We start from the raw sequence: 22,953 nt of genomic DNA, 5'->3' as shown, positions 1-22,953 counted from the left end.
CAGCTAAAAGACAAAATTTGAACTAAATCAGCATAGACACGCTTTATATATCAATGAGAATTGAGGTTCACAGTGCCATCGTTCAAGGACGTCGTCAGCGTCCCCGTGCTGTAGACATGACCTGTATGCTTATAAGCGGTTATAAGGAGTCATTGCTGTCGGGCCTCGGACATCCATTTGAAGGGTTTTAGCATGGTGTTTAACCAGTCGGCCCCACCCAGCCGCCCTGTCAGGAGGAAAAACACTGGATCGCACTCCAGGTATTTGATACAGAGCTCTGGTAACTGCTGGTGTTTATGTTTGGAGAAAGCAGAACACAGTTCCAGTCACTTCAACAAGCCTGCCCCTGTCTCTGTCCAGTCAAACCCTCTCATTCAGGACCCGGGGCCAGTCGCTGCCATTTGGCTTCCCGTAGAATTCATACAAGCTCAGCCCAGAGAGAGAGGAGTGTTTGGGCCTGGTGGCTTAATGAGTCCTGGGAGTGTGGGTGTGTGTGCGTATGCAGAGGGTGTGTGTGTACGCATGTATGTGTTTCTCTTGATTTCTCTCTTCACATGTAAATTAGTCCTAGGCAGGATGCTGGGTTTCCTGCCTGAGTGAGAGAGAGAGAGAGAGAGAGAGAGGGGGAGAGAGAGAGAGAGAGAGAGACAGAGAGAGAGACAGAGAGGGAGAGAGAGAGAGGGAGGGAGAGAGAGAGAGAGAGAGGGAGAGATGGAGTGGAAGACATTTGTGAGGTGGTTTGTGCGGGGGGTTGTGAGGAAGTATTAGAGGGGTTTGTGAGGAGGTATTAGAGGGGTTTGTGAGGGGGTTTGTGAGGAGGTATTAGAGGGGGTTTGTGAGGGGGTTTGTGAGGAGGTATTAGAAGGGGTTTGTGAGGAGGTTTGGCCCTACTGGCCTGACTGTCCATTAAAGGACCATTTAAAACAGGCTGAGATTATGACCACTGGAAACGGCTGTCTAAACAATGTGTTAAAATGAACTCCACACTTTGTGTGAAACACGCTTTATTTTCTTAGTCTTCTGAGGCACACCATGGTTTCACAGCTTAAGGCAAAAGAATGTGAAGAAGCATGCTGAGTGCGTGCACGCTTGCATACACACACACACACTTTATTTCTCATTAATCTGTACATTAATTACTGAATGTTCCTTGGTCATGCATAAATGGAATAAAAATTCAACAAGTCAGGACAGTATGGGCTAAATGAATAATTTAACAATTAATTAATACATCTAGAAGCATTTCACAAGGAAACGTGGCATTACTTTTATTCCTAATGGTGCAAATCCAATAGCCCACTTCTGTTCTGTGTTATTGTCACTATACTTCAATGGTTGCAGTGTGTGTGTGTGTGTGTGTGTGTGTGTGTGTGTACTGGCGTCCGGGTGGAGACAGCATGAAGATGGCTTTGACAGTTGTTTGGAGGATCTTTGACACGGCTGGGGGAGCGGGGGGGGGGCGACAGAGGCCTCAGCTGCTGTCCCTGTAGATTGGGGCTTATCGGCCGTGGACAGAGACCAGGGGAGAGGGTCCCGGAGAGGGTCCCGGAGAGGGTCCCCGTAGAGGCCATAGTCGCATCTCCGCAGAGCCCCTTCAGCAGCGTGGATGGAGCATGTGGGCTGCGGTGGCAGGTTGTGTGGGTGTGCCCCCCCCCCTCTCTCTCTGTGTGGGTGGATGGGGTGGGGGCCTTTGGCAGTGATAAATGGGCCACTCCTATGGTTTACCATATCCTGGGGTCTGTGTGGTTGTGTTTGGATCTGTGTGCATGCGTGTGTGTGGATGTGTGTGTGTGTGGTTGTGTGTGTGTGTGTGTGGTTGTGTGTGCCATCCAGCCAATGGGCTGACTGTGTAAGAGCAACGGCCAGGCTCTAATGTAGTGGTTGACCCTCCAGGATAATTGAATTGATGGAGTCCCCTGGGACAGAGAGGCCGCGGTTTAGTCAATAACATTAGATTCGGTTATCACCGCTTTCCAAATGTATTTTAATGGCATATAGCAATGTTGAAGAATCAGTTTCCAAATGTATATCACAAGGAACATATGCACACTATTCATTTTAGTTTCCGTTCAATTACTTTAACCGTGCTTACTGTACTTCTTCTACTGCCACCAAGTACATGCCTGAAAAGGAATTGCTCCTCTTTTAAAATGTATAATTCAATTACTCTAAGAGTATTCAGGCAGTTCAAACAGACAGGGTGATGTACCTGACAGGCTGTTTTTAAAGCATTTGTTTTTGGCGTCGTCACCATTGATAGCGTGTGAATGTCCGCGTTCTGCGTTTGACCAAATCTGGCCTGACATCATTGTTTGGTTCACAGTTTCACACAAATCCCCCTTCTGCACCAGAAACCATTGCGGTCCATCCAGTCTGCGTGCCAGACAGACAGGCACTAGGCACTGGGCAGACAGTAAACAACGTGTATTATTTATGAACCAGGAGGAAACTGCCGGCGCGCTTCGTGTCCCCGATGTTTGCACTGAGCCAAGGAGATATCCTCCAGGCCTTTGATTCAACCTCCTACCGAGGTGCACTGTGTAATGAAGAGATTATTGAGTGAGAAAGCGGCATGCTAACAAACGCACACACACACACACCCTTTCTCCCTACCCCTCACCCCTGCACACACAAACCTCAAACACACACACACACACACACACACTTTTACTGATAACATTGCACAGGCTTGCAAGGGCTTTTCTCCTTCCATCTCTTTGTCAAAGGCTGGCAGCATTATAGGCACAATGCAGCCCTGGGATATTCAGTAGTCTCTAATTAATTTAAAATCCCCTCCGGATCATGCAGGAGTATCAGGAGGTAAGCGGAGGCCTAGTAATTCACCACCAAGAGCCGTGTCTGCCGCTCTCTTATGAATAAATGACAACACAATGCTGTAAACTGGCGCAAACCATGGTAGACACATGTCAAGTGTGGTATTAGTGAAGCGCAGTTATCGATTAATGAATTTAATGAACAGTGTGGTTTTCAAGTTTTTATTTTATTCAGTAAATAATGGAATGTGTGCGCCATGCAGGTCCATTTCAAAACAAAAGTTTCCACAGTTTACTCTTTGTTTAACAGCTGCCGTTGAGATGTTTTAGATTGACGTGTTATGTTAATATGTTGACAACTTGCTTATTTCCCAAACTTGACCGGCCAAATGAAATGCATGATAATCCCACTGAGTCCAAGGTTAATCCCGAATACAATCCCGGGGGCGGAGCCACTGTGCATCCCACCATGAGTCGGCGCTGTCCGCGGACATCTCATCTGACAGATTAAGAACGGAGGTTACCATTTTTCATCCAAAGAACACACCTAAACCATCCTAGAATGCTCTGTTGAGATCTGGGGCCAGATGTATCGAGGGGTCTTAGGTTTAGCAGATCCAGGATCGGTCTGAAAAAGCATAATGAGAAAGATGATGTGGGATAGGAAGACCTGATCCTACATCGGTCTTCTGCGGACACGCCCCCCACCCCTGTACACAGCTTTTATTAGGAAGAGAAGGACATCTACAGGAGAGATGGGGAAACACAGTGACGTCGGCACAGTGAACTGCCATGACAGCTAATCCCGTCAGGAGCCGTGTCCTGGCTTTACTCTCTTTATGTCATCAAAGTGAATGTAGTTTTAGAAAGTAACTTTACGCTATTTCTTTTGCAATACACTTGCTGATCTCCCCGAGAACAGGCTTTCTCTGCTGGTGCCTGACAAGTGTGTCATGTATCGAGATGATTGTCCTTTTGAAAACACTGATTGTAGTCTGCCGGAGCTGCGGCTTAGCGTAAGTGGTTAGCGTTAGCAGGCTAGTGTATGCTTTCAGTTACCAGGCCCGCTATCGGCTGGCAGGGCCAATTGCCGTGTGCAAGTAAAGACAGTAAATACTTCAGCTGTGAAATTGTGTAATGTCTTGGCTAGGGCTTTCTGGCAAACTTGAAGATATTTGAAAGTTGGATTCAACAGCCCCAAGCCTAGTTAAATTGCAGAAATGATAAATTGAACAAAAGCGATATAGACTGCTTTTAATATAGCACATGCTGTTTAAAGGTTGTTGTTATTGAAGCTCTGGGCCAGGCTTAGCGTGCACCAGCAGTCTGCGGTATAAACAGCACCCTTCAAACAAGGGCCCTTAGGGAGGTGGAGGGTTATGGAGCGGCAGTGCACTATGGACAGAATAGGGAACCATTTGGGATCTGGTTAGTGTTTTATTGCATGGGGTTTTGCCTCGGGTGTTTTTAAGGAGATGTGGTTAACAAAAGCCAGGGACAAAGCTACTGTTCTTTCTCAAGGAACCCTGGCCAAACCACTGAACAATGTCATTTGCACTTATGCTTGAGGCAAGTTGCACCTTGGCACAGAGAGGTGATTTTAACATACAGTAAACATTCTCATGGAATACACTTGAACAATAGGTTGACTTGCTTTTGGTGTCGAAGCAATCTTTCTAATTCCAATGAGTATAGTATGTTTTGCCTATTGTCGGTAACCCATTGAATCCCTTGGATATAAAATGGTCATTAAACTTTATATCTTGTTAAATACCGTGCCTGTGTTCAAACAGGTTTATGTTAAAGTTTGCTCACTTTAGGGTAGAAAAACCATCCTCTGCTGTAAGCAGTGAGTATACAGTTTTATGATGGTCATTAAGCCTGTCGTTATATGATGCAATGTTGTTTGATTGATCTATGTAACACCTTCAGCCACTAGATTCTCTAAAGCGATGACTACTTTTAGCCAGGTCCATCTAGGTCCAGCTCTAACTTACTACTGGTCTGTGTTTCAGCTAGGCCCAGGTCTAACTTAGTATTGGTCTAGGTCCCAGCTAGGCACAGGTCTTACTAAGTATTGGTCTACTGTAGGTCCCAGCTAGGCCCAGTTGGAACTTAGTACTGGTCTAGGTCCCAGCTAGGCCCAGGTCTAACTTAGTACTGGTCTAGGTCCAAGCTAGGTCCAGGTCTAACTTTGCACTGGTCTAGGTCCCACCTAGGCCCAGGTCTAACTTAGTACTGGTCTAGGTCCCACCTAGGCCCAGGTCTAACTTAGTACTGGTCTAGGTCCCAGCTTGGTCCAGTGCTAACTTGGCACCAGCCCTGGGAGTATGGGTTTATGTTCCTGTAGCAGTGTGTTGTTTATGGCCACCATTACGTGTGATGGAGAGGCTCCCTGGTGCGTAAAAGCCGCTCCACATAGTAGCCCTGGATTTACGGTTGTGTTGAAGGACCGGGGCTGGTTTTAGTGGTGCTATGGTTTAATGTGGTCTGCTTCAGCCAATTAAAACTGCTGCTGGGAAGGACTTGTGCCAAGTCACAGAGCTAAAGGGTGAAACATGGCTGTTTATTGGACGGCTTTAAATTTGACATACCGTGCTCACAAATGAAGCAGCCAACAGGTTTATCCCCTTGGGAAAACCGTTCAGGTTTTTACATTTTCCTTTCGGGGGCCTCTCCTTTTGTCATTATTCCCTGCGTACCATTTTCTATCTTATAATTTACTTATTCATTTTGCAAATCTGGAAACATGCATAAATACATGCATTATACATATTTAGCGGATCTTAGAGATGAATACAGATCCCCGGTCACTAAAGCATTTCCTTAATTTAGTTCCCTGATGTTTTCTATGCATGTTTTAAATGGTTTCACTAATGTGGTAAGGAGCATGGTTTCTGTTACAAGAAGCTACTTGGTTCAGTGCCACCTTGCATTCTGCTTGAGCAGGCGTGTGCCACAAGATGGCACTACAGTGTTTGTGAAATCATCTGCTCTCAATTCCATCCTTGCAGTGGACAGTGACCTGCTGGTCTGACGGTGTGGTGCTTTCCAAATGCATAGATAACCATAATGAAAATGATCATAGCACTTTTTAATATTACCTTTTTCAGCTGAACTCTTGTTTTATGGCAAGTCTTTTTCAAATGTCTTTGTCATTTTTTCTACAATCATAGAGGCACGTGGGATTACAGCTACTCCTCCAAGGCTTCGTGACAAAAAGAGTCTTGAACCAGTTGACTTCTGACAAGGTGGTTTACTCGAAAACATAACCTTGGCGGTCAGCGCTTGTATCCAACCACTGTTCTAATGATGGGAAAACAATGCATTATTAAGCACCTTGCAGTGTTGCTTTGTTTTATTGTTCAGGTCGAAAGCACTGCGAACGGAGGGAAGTTTTAAGGAGAAAAAAGCTCTGCAGCAGTTTGTTGGCTGTCCCTGTGGGGAAGCCTTTTTTTTTGCATCCAGACAGATCTATTGTCAGATACTGGTTCGATCTTTGCAAAAAAGTTCTACAGTACCTGGAACCAAAAACTCTCCTCCATACAACAAACAAGAGGGAGTGTATAGGAGCCTATATGTTTAAAATAAATGAGTGTTTAGTTGACTAGTCAAGGCCCATAGGCTAAATAATATTGGCTTTACCACTGCTGTGAATGAGACACATTATGGAACATACTGTTCTGTATACAACCGCTGTAATGATCCCAGCCCCTAATTCACTGCCCTCTGGAATTATTGGAAAATTATGCATTGTTCTCTTCCTTTGGCTCCACAGTACATCACCTTTAAAATCCTACAATTACCAAGAGTTTAAAGTATAGATGGTCAGCTCTCATTGGGACGGTATTTGTGCACATTGGTTTCACCATTACAATGCTTCTTATGCGTAGTTCCCTTATTTCAGATCACTAAGCATGTTGGAGTGAATTAATATAATGTCCAAGTTAAGCACTTGTGTTTTTTGTAGTTGGTTGCGTATGGTCTTGCATGCAGATTAGGTGGTATACTGTGGATCTTGGATGGTTACTTTTCCCCAAAAAACGTTTCTCTTGTATTCAATGTGGTACATGGTGATCAGGGTTCCATCTATCCATAATTCCTTTATATCCAGAACTCTGCAGACTTTCAGGTACTTCTTAAACTGTTAGCTGCCTATGCTATCTTTAGGCTAACTATTGGGTTGCATCTTGCAGTGTAACCTCTTAAGCTGCCACAAAAAATGCCCTCTTAAGCCGCCACAAATTATTTGACAGAACACATCTTACTGAGAAGACAACCAGTACTTTAGTACAGAGCTCTGTACTAAAAGAGAAACTATGGATACAAAAGTGTTGTGATTTCCTAGTGGTGAAATAATACACACAGTTACCTGTGGATAATAAAACTCTTGGACATGATGAGGAAATGTCCTGTATTGTATTATGTGTTATTGTTTTACTGGCTGACATCTCTTGGTGGACATGATGAGGAAATGTCCTTTGAAAGTGGTTTCAATTCCTCTTTATTTAGCTCCTGAATTCTCGAATCTCAGTTGAGAAGTGAGGTGGTGTCCTTGTCTCTTTGTATTGTCAGCATGTTCAAAATGCTTTCAAATTCCTGTCTGAAAAAGTAAACAACTTCATCTTTGCTCAATAAGCTTATTAAGTCCTAGACAAGGCATAGGGAGGCAGTTGAATGGTTAAACCTACTGTACAGCTAAGAGGCTTACCAGGAATTTAGTGATAAAAAATTACTTACTGTAAATTGGTAGATTCCACAGTATCAGGACAGATCACAGGGACATTTGAGTAATATCTTTCTGTTTTTGATTACAAAACTGCGGACTATTCGCATTCTTTTAGTTTATCTCAGTCACTTTCTCTTCCACACGAGAATTGCTAGTTGTGACCTGATGAAGCCACATCGTCTTCTGGATATCAGATATCAATGGAATCATAGATGTGACATCCTTCTAATGGTGGCTAACAGGAAACCTTTCCTAGTCAATCACAGTGACCTTAACAGCAGTGATATTCGTTACCTGGGTCTTCAAGCGAAGGCAGACAACCCCTTGCCCCCCAAAGCGCTGCCGCAGAGAACCCCGGTGTTATTTCTGACTTGATGTTCCTTCAATTAGGAGACGGTCAGACAAAAAGGAGACAGAGTACATAGGCTTTGAAGGGTGGAATCTGAACAGAGGGTATCTTCTGAGGCTTCAGCACAGCACTGGATCCAATTATGGACACGGACAAAGACGTAACGCCAGGAAGGTTTCCTGACCAGCTATCTTGTCCCATCAGAGACGTTGAAACACAAACGTGTGTTAGTCCTGAGCCCCCAGTGAAGTATTTTCAAACTATGTTTAGCAAAGACAAATGCGGCATTACAGAGGGTTTTTCGCTGTGACTCTGACAGCAGGGTTCACAGCCTTCGGTTTAGTACCAGGGTGCTGCAGTATTCCGGGTATCACCGTTGGGTACCACATTATGTGCCGTTTGGCACTGCCGTACATGTTAGAGCTGTAGTCATTCCAAACAAACCATAAAGGGCTGGTATGTTTCACATGAACTGTAGACTTATAATTGTAATGCAGTAGATACTGTGTGTGACATGTAGACCGCTCATTTGCCTCTGTTTTTAGGGGCTTTTCACACACTCCCCCGTGTTGGCTGGTCAGTACCTTTGATGGCGGGTTTTTATTAACACCTGGCGGCTAACCTGTCTGTCCATTCTCCCACAGCGAGAAAAGCTGATTCACGAGCTAGAGGAAGAGCGACGCTTGCGATTGGACAGTGAAAAGCGGCTTCGGGAAGTGACGAAGGAGTCGGAGCTGGGCCAGGCACAGATGGTTTCACTACAGCAGCACTTCACTAGGTAACGCCCCCAATTAAGACGCAGACTGTAACACACCAGACTGTAACACACCAGACTGTAACACCCCAGACTGTAACACAACAGACTATAACAAATATTTATTTGGTTCATAAAACATTTTTATTTTATGTGAATTCTGCCTGAAAATGTTTTTGCAGTCCATGTCTTCTCTGTCTTTTCTCCTCTTCATCCCCTCAAGTGTCCCTAGATTAGTCAACCCTGATTGTATTGAAAGACACATTTGTCTCTCCAAAATTTAAATGAAAGAATGACAATGTTCTCAGTGTAGTCCTGCAACCCCTAAGAAAGACTTCAGAGTTTAGAGTCCATCTGCCCCACACTGTTTGACCGTTTCCCTTTAATATATGCTTATTGAGTTGTGACAGTAAGTATAAGAATTCACGACTCAGCACCACTTATTTCTCCTCGGAACTGATGGCGTAATTAGGAGATAGTCATTCAGTGCATTGCCTTACGTGAATAACCTGTGGAGTTCTATAATGAGCGCTTATCTTCCCATTATAAATTGGTTTGCGAAAATCCGTCACATTGAAATGGCCTGACATTGTACTGTAGCTGGCTGTCTGAAGTTAGTTCGACAAGGGTGACCTCTAAACTCGTGATCGTCAGAGCAATTGTTGTCATTAGTGTTTCACCAACTGCAGTTTTAGTGTCTCTTCTTCAAGCTTGGCGTTGGCCTCGTTCTCCCAGGGTTTCCGGGGTGGGTGGGTGTGGTGATGTTAGCATTTATCCCCCCCCCCCCCGAAAGGTCAACAGGACTTGGTATCTGACCTCTTAAGCTCAACTTACCCACGTGTCCCGCAATGTCATGTTCAGCCTGAAGGCTGTGGCGGTGTGATCGCTTCACCTCCGTACGGATATGTGTCCCGTCAGCCTTGATGCAACAGTCCGCTCCGAACACGCTGTTGTGTGTCTGTAAAAGCAGGCCCCGGTGACATTCAGCCACTCGAGCAGCTAGCTGTTGGCCCGTTCAGGGCAATGCCAGAGGAATCAGGGACAGACCATTCAGCGTGGGAATCTAATAAAGACTCAGCCGGTGAGGCAGACATTGTGTTATGTTTTACGTAAGTGCCTGTCTCTTGTCTCCGTCCTTATTGATAACGCTCCTCCCTGATGGCCCCGGGGTATGTCTGCCGTCGTTCTGATCCCCAATCAGTGTCTCTCGCAACCATTTGTCACATCCTCCAGGCGGATCACGCTGGTCCCGGATCTGTTTATATTTCTGGGCTGTTGGCGCTAGCGTCATGCTACCTGTTCCCCAGTAAAGCTGTCACGGCGCGGGCCCGTGAATCATCAGATTGCGCTGGCATTATGAGGGCCGACGTCCCGCAGCCCGAATGTAGTGGGGACGGGTGAGACCGTGTGTGTGTTTGTGTGCTTGTGTATTTGTGTTGTGTGCGTGTGGGCTAGTGCATGTGTGTGCATGCGTGGAGAAATATATTAGGCTTATCTGTGATTGGGTCCTGCCCCAGTCCCTTTGTGACAGATGCTTCTGTCGCCGGGCGGGTTGCCTGTCTCCAGGCTGGTCGTTCCTATTGGCTGAGACACCTCTGGATGACTGGGTGCCTCCATGACTCTGGCGGAACAACGTCGACAGAGATTCCATTATGCCCTTAAAGTGCTCCACCAAAAGAGCCATTGCCGCCCCACTGAACGCCGCAGGAGATAAACTGCTCGGCATTGCTCAGCTGGTGTAATTCCCCACTGTATTTCTCATTGTCATCGGTGGTGAATTGCAGAATTTTCGAGAGGCACTGGGGTAAACGCGTTCTTTAGAATTGTGTCGTTCTTTTCTGTGCATACTGTGCTTCCTACCGGCTCAGACAAGAGGTAGCTAAGTGGATTTACACGATGGTGTCTTGTTGAATTTGTAATGTTTGATTTTGCACGTGGAAATATCTGACTGTGTGCGTGCGTGTGTGTGTGTGTGTGTGTGATTTGCTTGGATCCATATGTGTGCTTGTGTACCTGGTCTCTCATTGAATTGTCGGGTTCACATGGGATCCAGTAACACGTGGCGAAGGTCCCAGTGACAGATGGGAGGTGTGTGTGTGTGTGTGTGTGTGTGGTCACTTAAATATAGAGATTACCAGCCAGGACACAACTCTTCAGCAGGCAGCTCACACCGTCTTCCCCTAAAGCTTTAACCCACACCATGCCGCCTGCTTTGCACTCTTCACAAACAAACATGGATTCACACTAGCGCAGACACACACACACACACACACACACACACACACACACACACACACAGACATGTTAGAATTGTGTTGTGCTTACTTTGGGTAGCCGATTGATCTTGAATCTCAACTGATCATGGAGTTGAGCGACGTTGGTGGATCACAGCACTGAAACGTTCAGGTTTTTGTAGAAACGGCACACATAGAGTGCAGTTGTACATGACATTGTCCATCTGTTTTACATCAGAGGAGAATCGCCCCATCAAATGATTTATCAAAGATAAATCCCAGGACTTATGGAAGTAAATGTCTAATCTCTTAAATGGACTCTAATCTATTGGACCCATGGCATTCATTGGTTGTAGTACCGTTAATAAAGTGACGTTGAATTATGGTTGTGCATTGGAATTATGTAAGAGTAGTAACTCCTGCTATCCGTCATGAAACCTTTAGTATTTGTTTATCTTTATGTAAACAGGCCCGTTTAAAAAAAAAAAATGTTTTATAAGGGCTTGCTCAGCACATCATGAAACAATATAAATGGCCTCTCGATATTAGCTATCAGGTAAATACTAATAAATATTTATTAACACTTTCAGGTATAATGCTGTATAATGCTACATAATGTTATGAGACAAAAAAATAATCTCATAATAAGGCTTATGTATTTTTTTTACTGTAACACAATCTCTTTTCTCCTGCAGAGTCCTAACATGACTCCATATTTTCTGAAGTTATTAGAGCATCTGTTTGGCTTTTGTCTCCTCTCCTGTTTGGTAAAACCAAGGTGTTCTGTGGTGATTTGTGAAAGTTAACGTAATGAGGTCCTTGTTACAGGAGTTTCCCAGAGCTCCTTGTTGTGTCTCCTTCTCTCCTATTCTGTGATCAAGCACTTGAAAAAACACCCACATTAGAGACTGGAGCCAGACCAACCCCAGGGAGGCACAGTTCTTACTAGCCCTAGCCAAAGATTAAATGTTTTGTTGCGTGTTAGTGTGCGTGCGTGTGTGTGTGTGTAGGGGGGGTGTCTTGGTGTGTCTCTATGCTGTCTACTGGCGGTATGTAAATGTAGGGCTGGAATCTGTTTCTAAACAATTGTTCAGAAGTGGGCTGTCGCCTTTTTTCTTTTTCTCAAAGAAGCCGTCCTAGTTTGGCCATCTGGTAATTTATCTTTCTGTTCATGTCTGTCCTCAGATCAGCAGGTCTGCATTCCTTAAGTCACTGGTCACTCAGGCTTTTGAATGGCCCTGACATGGCCACACACACACAAACACACACACACATACACACACACAAACATATATCCAAAGGGTTCATCTCTGCGGGCAATTGAAAAGAGGCAAACGACCACTGCTCTCGTATCACAAAAGAGGTTTATAAATAGATTAGTATGCTCATGAGAATAATGTTAAATGGTCTTTATATTTCATTTAATCCCAACATACAATTACTAGGAAGTGCATTCTAACAATGTAAACACAGCACTTAGTTGCCTCTAAAATGTATTCCCTACTCATATGAAAAGAAACATGTTATTATGTGTGTTGGAAAAGATTACAGATTCTCTCTGGGGACCCAATTTAAATTTCAGGGGACCCCACACTGTCCTAGCCCGCTAACCTCTCTCTGCTGGCTTCATCTCGTGGGTCTCTTGCCTACTGCCTTGAAGCCTCGCTGAAAGCCCGGAGCTCTTTGTGGAGCAATTGGTTCGTTATGAGATTGAGAATGTAATTTACCTTTTGTTAACCATGTGGCTAATTAAATTAATTGAATTCAGTGAAATGCTTCTGCTTAGGTTATGCTTCATTTAACATTAGCTACATCCTTCTAGCAAGCAAAACCGTCCAGCTGAATCAGCGACTAATTTACCATTCTCCGAAGGTGATTCCCATTGACAAGGCAGGAATGCAAATAAAGTGCCTTGTGTTCTGAATTTCTCGGTCCCATGGTCAGACACCTCCAAAGTTGGCCTGGTCTGAGGTAGATTATTTCGGGCCTCTGTCTGTACCATGGGTGTAGTTTACTACTGACGAATGGACGATGCGCTGCTAACAAGGCAAATCCGGCACGTCGGGGAACATGAATACCCGGATCACGATTCCACTAGTTCCCAGAGTGGCAGGCCTTAGTGGAACGCAGAGTTCAGCTCAAAGATCAGGGCTGCAAACGTTGTGACACTGAGAGCGAAGGCAAGTAAAGACTTTTACAAAGAAAGAGTAAAACCCATCTCACAAAGATTACACACACCACACACACACACCTCCTCCTCCTCCTCCCCAACCCCCCTATCCAACTAAGCTTTAAAGGGGAGGAGACACCAGTGGGAGGGTCCCATGGCCGGCCCCTGACTCTTATCTGCCCTGCGGGGGGGGGGCTCTAGCGTGGCTCTAGATTGGTCGTCATTAAAACTTGGGGATTAGTAGAAGACTCCACAGTGAACACTGCCCTCCCTGCAGGTCAGTGACACACAGGCACCAAACACGTCAGAGAGAGAGCTGCGGACGCAAGGCAACCAACGAAGAGGAACCCCCCTCAACTTGTAGAAGGCTCAAGTTTGACCGGTTTGACAGGGCAGAGTTACGTGGTTGAGTAGCGAATGATGGAGGCGACAGGAGGCGCCCGCACAGTCTTTACTAGGAGTTTAAATGACTGGGTTGGATTGTAAGGAGAGGCCAGGTCTGAGCTGTGTCGCTCCTGTCAGTCATCCTCCGCCCCGCCCTCATCCGTCCCACTTCAAAGGCCTGAATATGAGGGACGCGGTTTTCAGGTAATGAAAGATCCATCCTCTCACTGCTGTTATTTGTCATGTTTGTCCTTCAAACCCCTCTGCCTTTATGGAGCCACAACTTTGAAAAGTCTGAGGAACTCTGAAGCACCTCAGAGAACTGTCTTAAACCTGCAGTAAGGTTGCTTATTCTTTGTGTGGAAGTCATTGTGTCGATGATATGACGGCTAATCAATACAAGACACTTACCTTTGCTCTCCTTCTTGACTCTAAATCAGGTTAGTCTCCGAAACATTTTTTGTCTCCTTGTCAGGATTTGTGAGACGTATTGAGTACAGAGGCTACTGGGTACTAACAACAACAGCAGATGATGCCTCTAGGTCTGGATTTACGGGTCCGTGGGGGATAATGTCTGCACCACGACTGCTGGGGCTCCGTCTGGATGATGTAAACAGGCAGGAATGACTGGACGGACATTCAAGCCTGGACGTGTTGTTTGGGGAGTCACGCTTGGTTTCAGACCTCACGGTCCCTGTGGGTCGAGGGAGGGTTGCCTTGGAACGGGGGGGGGGGGGGGGGGCCAGATTGGATACAAACAGCACGAACCATGATCATGTGCTAACCTCATTAGAGCGTGAGCTCTTCCCTTTAACGGCAAGTTATCACCCGGCCCAAGGAGTTATCAACCGGTCCAAGGAGTTCTCACCCGGCCCATTTCCTCAGCCATGTTCCCCTGATTCCCAATGAGTCTGTGATTGCTAATCAAACACCTGTACTAGTCCCAAAGTGTCCCATTTGGAGCATTTCAGACGAGGCCCCTCGGTAAGAGCAGCTGCAGTGTTCATTTGGATGAATCGAGGCGCCGTCCCCCACCACTCACATCTGGTGCCGTCTACCAGATTACATCCGTTTTTTTGTTTTCAAGCCACTTTGCGTTTCCACTCGCCGCCATCAGTTGCATTTGGGACGGATGAGATATGGTTAGTTGGATAATGAGTGTCAATTCTATATTAGACCACATACTTTACGAGTGGGTTTGTTTGTTGATGATTTGAAATTCCTCCCTCTCGCCTCCCTTGTGCCGCAATTAACCGAGTTAGAGCAGATTTGATTTAGTCTGGGAATTGGAATGATTGAGCTAATGTAGGGGGATATATGATGTTTTGAAATGTAATTTCAGAGGCTGATAAACTTGGAGAGGCAGATGTGATGTCAATACTATATATGGGCGACACATTCATTTTAAAATATTGGGGTGATCAATCCGTTTATAAAAATATTGAGATTACAGTGTGTGTTAGTCACAGTAATTTATGTCATTAACCAAGACCTCCACTATGGCACACACACGCACACACACACACACACATACCACACACACATTAATACTTTCCCGCAGCACACCAAACACACATACACAGTAATTCACTTCCACTACGGATTAAACATTCTCGTTGTGATCTTTTATTGGCACACTAAACAAGGTCAGAATACACGCCTGTACAAAAGTAGGGCATCTGATGGTTTGCACATAATCAAGGCTTTCCAGTTTTACTGTATAAAGGTCTGTTGCTGGGTAGACAGGGACATGCTCTGACCAGATATATATGGATCTGATGGTAGGACTGAAGCTCACATAGACAGACAGACAGGCAGGCAGACAGACAGTGAGGGAAGTCTATAGGTAAATGTTATCACCTATGGACTACACAATGAGACACATACTGACAGTGTTTTGGGGAATTCCTTAAAAAATTTAATTGTTTTCTGATTACGGTCACGTGATAATTTATCAGTCAATAAGGACCTTGGGTAGCCCAACTTTTGGAATACTCTTTGGTTGAATCTCAAATCACATACTTGCATACTATATAGTATGCCAGATTAGTATTCGAGAAGATTATTATGTCCCAAACCATAGTACGCCCCGAAAATAGTATGCCAAAGTTCCCGGGTGTTCTGGTTTCTGGTGGATTTTCGAAGTATGCATCCGTGCGTTCTTCTTCGGGTCAGATAGACCACAACCCCTTGCACCATAAAATGGGGGGGTTCCACGATTCTCTCGTGGAGACCTATTTAAATATACCTCCTTTTCTAATATACCTCCTATATACACTTCCTATTTTAATATAAGTGACAATAACAGAAAAAAATCTATATTACATCACACACAAACTGTGTTTTAGGTGACTGAAAACGGTCCTTTTGAAAAATTCCTAGGGTGGAGATATTCCGAAACTTTGTTTTAAGTGTTGACCTGTAGACTGAGAAAAACCTGTAACGTCAGAGTGTGCGCCGTTAACTCCTTTGTTTACACGAGACGATTTCGTGCGATGGTGGACGTAGCCAAAATATTGCTGGTTTTAATGTCACTAGCCGGACTTTTCACATGTTTACACATACATGTACGGTTAGTCCCCCACTATTTGGAGGACCAGAAGAACCAGAATGCGCTACGGAAGACAGTGCTACATCCAACACTCGTGCCGTCGTAGTTAGCCTACCCGAGCCGGTAATAACTTTTTTTCAGGCTTCTGATTGGCCAATATGGTTTTAAGGATTGGGTCATATCACCGCCTGTTGGTTTGGCATGCTCTTGACTTTGCTTAACTGCATGTTCTTCGTTTTGCTATGGATGGGGGGAAAACTTCAACAGTGTTTGTATGGATGGGATTTTTTTTTAAGAACGTAGAGGGGAAAAACTGTTTATCCCCGTGTACTTGTGGACTATGCTTTAGGCTACTAGCTTGTATGCTATTAAAACGACCAGTGCCAATAGTCATACAGTTCTTGCTATTTGTGGTGGAGGTAACCCTTATATGAAATGTTAGTCAGTTTAACACAATGCTTAATTGTGTCCAGCAAACTTGGCGTGATGTTAATGTGCGACAAAACGATCTAACATTGAGACACAATTTTATGACGTTGTAGGTACCACTTGGTCCCAGTATGGGCAGACTAGCTTGCTATATACTAAACAGTACGTACTTCATCACCTGCAAACTACCTACTTGTAGAACGTAGTATGTGATTTGATTTTCTTGGGGTATTTTTACAGACTAGCGTGAGAATGTGAATATCATAAATACTATATTATATGAGACAGTAAATCACCCCAACACTTGACTAAAATTATGTGGAAGGTAATAAAGAAATTGTGTAGCTAAATTATAAAGTAATTCAACTTGCCAGTCAACAGAGTGTTGTTTAAATAGTATGATAGTATGAACATAAATCTATCTAATAACATCCTAGCAGGGTGGTTTCAGATTTTTAAGTAACTTAAACTTATGCCTCTTCATAATTTTCTATTCACTGTCAAAATAAGAAGGCAGAATCTTTTATCAAACTTGATAAAAACAATGGAAGGCATTGACCTGCCTGGGGGAACATTGAGTCTTTGGCTCCTTGGGAAGGTCAAAAGGTCCAGTCAAAACGTTTCAGTTACATTTCGGCCATTGTGTGCTGTAATTCGAACAATTTGAGGATACATATGTATGAGTACACCAATAAATATTCATTTCATCTTCCCAGATCAATTCCGCTAAACATCAGAATGGCTGCAACTACGAACAACCATTTCTACATGCTCTATTCACAGTGGCAACGGACGCTCTCAAAGAGACACGTTTTCTGGCAACTAAACGTATTTTGGCTGCTAGGAGCAAACAAAGGGGAGTTGGACAAACACACATCTACAAAGAGTCCAAACAATTGTCTGATTGGCCAGTGCCAGATGTAAATACTTTCCTATTCATTCAACCAGTTTGGATACAAAAGTCGCAATCCCGGTACCTGAACAGGCGACGAGCAGGACAACAGAATCTCAGACAACGAGTGGAAAGTCTACGCGCTGGACTAAATGACAGCGGTGCCAACAAAACAACATCTTTAACAAGATGTTAACAATGTGTTTCCAATCCGGGCTGGCTAGAGATGTTTCCAATCGGCTTGTTTAATCCCAGTTAAATGTAATCGGTTATTAACAAGGGCCCGAACTGAAAAAATATATGTGCAACGTGTGGAGATACATTAACCTGACTACCATCCACTGTGTACATTACACACACACACACACACACACACACATGCGCACACACACACATTTAAACTTAACATGGTAGCCCCATTTGAAATGACCCTGTAATTCCCTACACATCGTTAATAGCAGACACATTAGACATGTTCTCTGAGTGTCCATTCAGGTCTATTCTGGGGCCTCAGACATCATAGGTCGCGTGTGGTGGGTAGAGGCCGACCAGGACCCACCTTCATCCCTCTTCATCCCCTCAAAGAAGCATCCTGGCTGGGGTTAGGTTGAGGGGAGGTTGCGCGGGACAGCTGGGCTGCTGGCCGTGTTGGGCGATAATGGGTTTCGTCCTTTCTTCCCTGTTGAGTGATTCCACTGTGGCCTGTCAGGGGGCTGTTCTGGGGTGCCTGTGGGTCACACAAGCTAGCCTACACACACACACACACGCACACAAATCATTCAATTCAATAAACATTTTAAGATGGATCCAAATGTGTCAAGGGTTCTGTAATGTGTGTAAAGTCAGGGTCTCGGAGAAGACCCTCTCTTCCAAGCAGCCAGGCTGAAACAGAGAAGTGCCTGGACAAGTGATTTGTCTTAAGCAGGCCCACAGGAGACCATGCTCTTCAAGCCAGTCTAGATGGAAGGCATATCAGCCCAACCGGCCGGCAAACCATGAACATATATCCGGTTGTGTCCAAGCTTGCTCCGCTTAAGGTTTTCTATAAAATGATCTAAGGAGCATCCCACGTACAAAATTAGCACCTACCTCTGGCGCTTCCCAGAACAATATCTGTCTCACTCACCACGCTTGGAAGCACATTAATAGGATTGAACCACGTTCCTCTGACAACAAAGGGTTTGTGAGTAGGCGTCGATGTCTCACCTTGGTAGCAACTAGCTCAACAAGTCTCATGTCTAACAATGGACAAGTCCGTTTATGAGCAGCCACCACACACACACACACACAATTAATTGTGCCAAAAACCCACCAGGAATCTCAGCGGGCCTGAGGAGGAGGCTCGCCACTAAGTGGCGTACATGAGGACATTACCTTATTTGCTCAAAATGCAACCTTGACGAAGAAGAGTAAACGGGGCAAAGAGAAAGCAATACTAACTCCAACACGACGTCATCTACAGTGGATATAAAAGGTCTACACACCCCTGTTAAAATGCCAAGTTTTTGTGATGTAAAAGAATGAGACAAAGATAAATCATGTCAGACATTTTTCCACGTTTAATGTGACCTATAATGTGAACAATTCAATTGAAAAACAAACTTAAATCTTTGAGGGGGAAAAATTAAAACCTTACAAAAGCTGGTTGCATAAGTGTGCACACCCTCTTATAACTGGGGATGTGGCTGTGTTCAGAATTAACCAATCACATTCAAACTCATGTTAAATAGAAGTCATTACACACCTGCCATCATTTAAAGTGACTAATCACAAATAAAGTTCAGCTGTTGTAGTAGGATTTTCCTGACATTTTCTTAGTTGCATCTCAGAGCAAAAGCCATGTTCCGCAGAGAGCTTCCAAAGCATCAGAGGGATCTCAATGTTGAAAGATATCAGTCAGGAGAAGGCTACAAAATAATTTCCAAAGCATTAGATATACAATGGAACACAGTGAAGACAGTCATCATCAAGTGGAGAAAATATGGCAGAGACAATACCAAGAACTGGACATCCCTCCAAATGTATGAAAAGACGAGAAGAAACTGGTCAGGGAGGCTTCCAGGAGGCCTACAGCAACATTAAAGGAACTGCAGGAATTTCTGGCAAGTACTGGCTGTGTGCTACATGTGACAACAATCTCTCGTATTCTTCATATGAATGGGCAGTGGGGTAGGGTGGCAAGACGGAAGCCTTTTCTTACAAAGAAAAACATCCAAGCCAGGCTGAAGTCTCCCAAAAGCACGTGGGAAAATGTGTCTGATGAAATCAAGGTAAAACTTTTTGGCCATAATTCCAAAAGGTATGTTTGGAGCAGAAACAACACTGCACATCACCCAAAAAATACCATACCCACAGTGAAGCATGGTGGTGGCAGCATCATGCTTTGGGGCTGTTTTTCTTCAGCTGGAACTGGGGCCTTAGTCAGGGTGGAGGGAATTATGAACAGTTCCAAATAACAGGCAGTTTTGGCACAAAACCTTCAGGCATCCGTTAGAAAGCTGAAGAAGATTCACCAGAAGAAGATTAACATTTTGGAATGGCCCAGCCAGAGACCCAGACCTGAATCCAATTGAACATCTTTGGGGTGATCTGAAGAGGGCTGTGCACAGGAGATGTCCTCACAGTCTGACAGATTTGGAGTGCTTTTGCAAAGAAGAGTGGGCAAATATTGCCACGTCAAGATTTGCCATGTTAATAGACTCCTACCCAAAAAGACTGAGTGCTGTAATAAAATCAAAAGGTGCTTTTTTTGGTTTGCACACTTATACGTTTTTTTTATTTAAATTTTTCCCCCTCAAAGATTTCAGTTTGTTTTTCAATTGAATTGTTCACATTACAGGTCACATTAAAATTGGAAACAGTTCTGACATGATTTATCTTTGTCTCATTCTTTTACATCATAAGAAGCTGGCATTTTAACAGGGGTGTGTAGACTTTTTATATCCACTCTATATGCCCACACCTTGACTACATGGTCACAAAACTTGGCATGTTTGCAAGAATTGGACCCTATGTTACTACAAAAGATGGATGAGGCATGCAGTAGGTAGTCGTTATCTCCCTGGCCTCTGACTGTCTCAGCCTTCCCTTTGGCATTCCCCTGCTTCTCTATCATGTGTGTCTCTTTGGTTGGGGTCATAGGTGACTGGAATGCACCAGTCGCTCTATGGTTAAAGGAGTTTGTAATGTTACCCTGAACTAACAGGCTTGACGGCCACCTGCAGGTTTTTACATCATTGTCTACTTGAAACAAACCTTGATGTGTCTGTCGCTTGGTCAGAGAATGCATGCGGTGACTGGGCCGGGTGTGTCTCTCCTTTAGGGGTTAATTGAAAGGCCACGTCGCTCGCTCTCCTCCGGGTCAAGAGTTCCCGTTACAATCACGCTTTCTGTTTGAGGAACACAAAACAAAACACAAGTTCCAAAGAGGATAAAGAAGTGGTTCAGTCCTGGCGTAATCTATGGGCCTGCCGGGCAATTACGCAGTTTTACAGAGGTGGAGCAGATTTAGTGGAAATGAGAAAAATAATCTGGAACGAGAATAATGGGACTTCGGAATGCTGAGTCGAACAGTTGGGGCGGGTTTTTCAGGAGTTGCTGCCCAGTGAAGATAAGGCGATAATAATATTTATCCATCAGCTATGAGTGGTCATGCATGGCCCCCCCCCCTCCCATGACCCCAATCCAGCAACACAACCTGCCGATTGTTCCCCACTCGTGAGTTCCTCTCGGGGAATTTGAGACTTTTCTAATTGTGCCTTTTGTCAAACCTGGTTAATGGGGGGATTAGCTGCTGATGCAGCGTTAATGGAGGGAGAGTTTGGACCGGGGGAAGGAGCCCGCTAGGTCAGTCCGACCAATGAGATCACAGTCTTATTCTCTATAGCAGGATACGCTGGTCAGTTGACAGGGTGGAACGTGTCCTAGCAATTAGTCCGTTGGTCTGTCTGTCTATCAGTCTGCCAGTACTTTTCTGGGTCTTTTGCCTGTTTACAGCAGTTGCATAGCCATAGAAAGTGTTGGTTTCAGCTCAGCCTAAAGCCCACCTAATCCCTGGCAGCCGATAAGGCTCCATATGTCTGCTGTCCATTCATTCACCCCTCCACCCATACATCCCTCAGACTTATCCAAGGCTGGATGATCACCAGGCCGACTTCCCCCTGTCGCCGCAGCCCTGATCCCTGGCTGTAGCCTAGCCACAACCTAGCCTCGACAAGGCAGGTCTCTCCTCTGGCTTAACATGGAACATATGGGAAAGGGCTTCCGCTCCGCTCTCTACCCCCCCACTCCCACCCCCAGCACACCACTTTTTGTACCACAGACTTTCCTTGCCAGACCTCGGCCCTGAATGGGACAGCACTGGGATTGGATAATAACACACCACAAAGCAGACTCAGCGACCACCTCGTAGAAAGTGAGACTGGCTTTGTGTGTGTGTGTGTGTGTGTCTGTGTGTGCATGCGCTTGTGTGGTACATGAGTCCAAACCATCGACCAGGAGCGACCCAGCTAGCGGACTACCACACGAACATACCGGCGGTTTATGTTTGAAGGGAAAAGCAGTCAGGCTTGTATGATTCTTGACTGGCCTATTTCAGCGGAACCACAGAGCCACGTTTTGAGCTGCCTGCGGGTCAGCTGTTGACACAGGGCTATGGGCTGAGCACAGGCTGTCTGCCTTGTCCGTCTGCTTCTCCCAATGGAGCTCAGAGAGGTTTGCACAGTGTTTGTGGCGTTGTTCAGGAGGAAGGACGTCGCTAACGACCAGGATGGACGCAAATCCAGCAAGACGGGGTGAGTCTCTCGAGCCACTGTGATCAGTGTGTGTGTTCAGTGATTCGCTTGTCAGTCCTTGGTTAACACGTTTGCCTGCATAAAGCAGGTGATGGGTTTTTAACGTTTTCTTTTTGCCAGCAACGCTTCTACGACTTCAGTAGCTCTCGATAGTTTCTGTGGGCAGGCAAGAAAAAGAACAGCGGTCGCTCCACTTCATGTCCGGACCGCGTTGGACGTTTATTCGTGCCTTTAACGACAGGAAGTTGCAAATCTGCGCGTCAGCGTTTGCGTCCTTGGAGAAAGACTTGAATAATGGGAGACACAGGATGTGGGGGAGACCAGCATGGGGGGGTGGGGGGGTCACCTCTAATGGGTCATTTAGGTGCATTCACGGTCTGCACGTAGTGATGACTTGTCAGACACACCTCATTCAACTAGTTAATTCAGACATCTGGCTTGCTTCCCCCATTGGCTTTACTTTAAGTATCAAAGCACCCATGCATGTGTGCCTGGCTCAGGGTTGTGTGTATGTGTGTGTTTGGGTGGGGGGGGGGGGGGGGGGGTTGTTGCCCATAGCTGGAGATTGATTGGAGACTTAATTGTACTTCCTGGCTCTTGCAGACGTATTTGAAATTCAGCTGGTGCAGTCTGAGGGTCGGACGAGTCAGGCTTTGCTTTTCTTACCTCCAGTCTTCCTTCCCTCCCTCCTGTACTCTGGTTGATGTCCTCAGCTGAAGGTCATTTACGACCGTTTGGGAGTCTGTGGACAACACTGCACCTTTTTTCCCCCTGTGCAGAATAAAAGCTGCCGTTCACACTTTTTTGGGTCACTGAGACGCTAATGATTTGGGCGGGGTTGTTACTGTGACAACTGAAGTGGACATTATCATAGACTTTGCTACCCGTGCACAT

The 22,953-nt window shown here is 45.2% G+C and overlaps 1 protein-coding gene across 10 annotated transcripts in view; it reads left to right on the top strand.

Moving 5' to 3' along the window:
• Positions 1-22,953, top strand: part of LOC105022081 (nck-associated protein 5) — a 133,871-nt gene that overhangs the window by 60,301 nt on the left and 50,617 nt on the right. For 9 of the 10 annotated variants that reach the window (XR_004575132.1, XM_020042388.3, XM_034289606.1 and 6 more), the window contains one exon: positions 8,497-8,630. Coding sequence is in view for 9 of the 10 variants with exons in the window: in XM_020042388.3 (XP_019897947.2) it covers positions 8,497-8,630 (134 nt within the window). In the remaining variant the exon portion in view is untranslated. Of the gene's footprint in view, positions 1-8,496; positions 8,631-21,949; positions 22,060-22,953 lie in introns of those variants that run through there. The other variant, XM_034289610.1, reaches the window with a different exon arrangement.

Source organism: Esox lucius, chromosome 22 (genome assembly GCF_011004845.1).
Source record: "Esox lucius isolate fEsoLuc1 chromosome 22, fEsoLuc1.pri, whole genome shotgun sequence".
NCBI lineage: Eukaryota > Metazoa > Chordata > Actinopteri > Esociformes > Esocidae > Esox > Esox lucius.
Note: the sequence above shows the minus strand (reverse complement) of the source record. Positions and strands in the feature narration are given on the sequence as shown.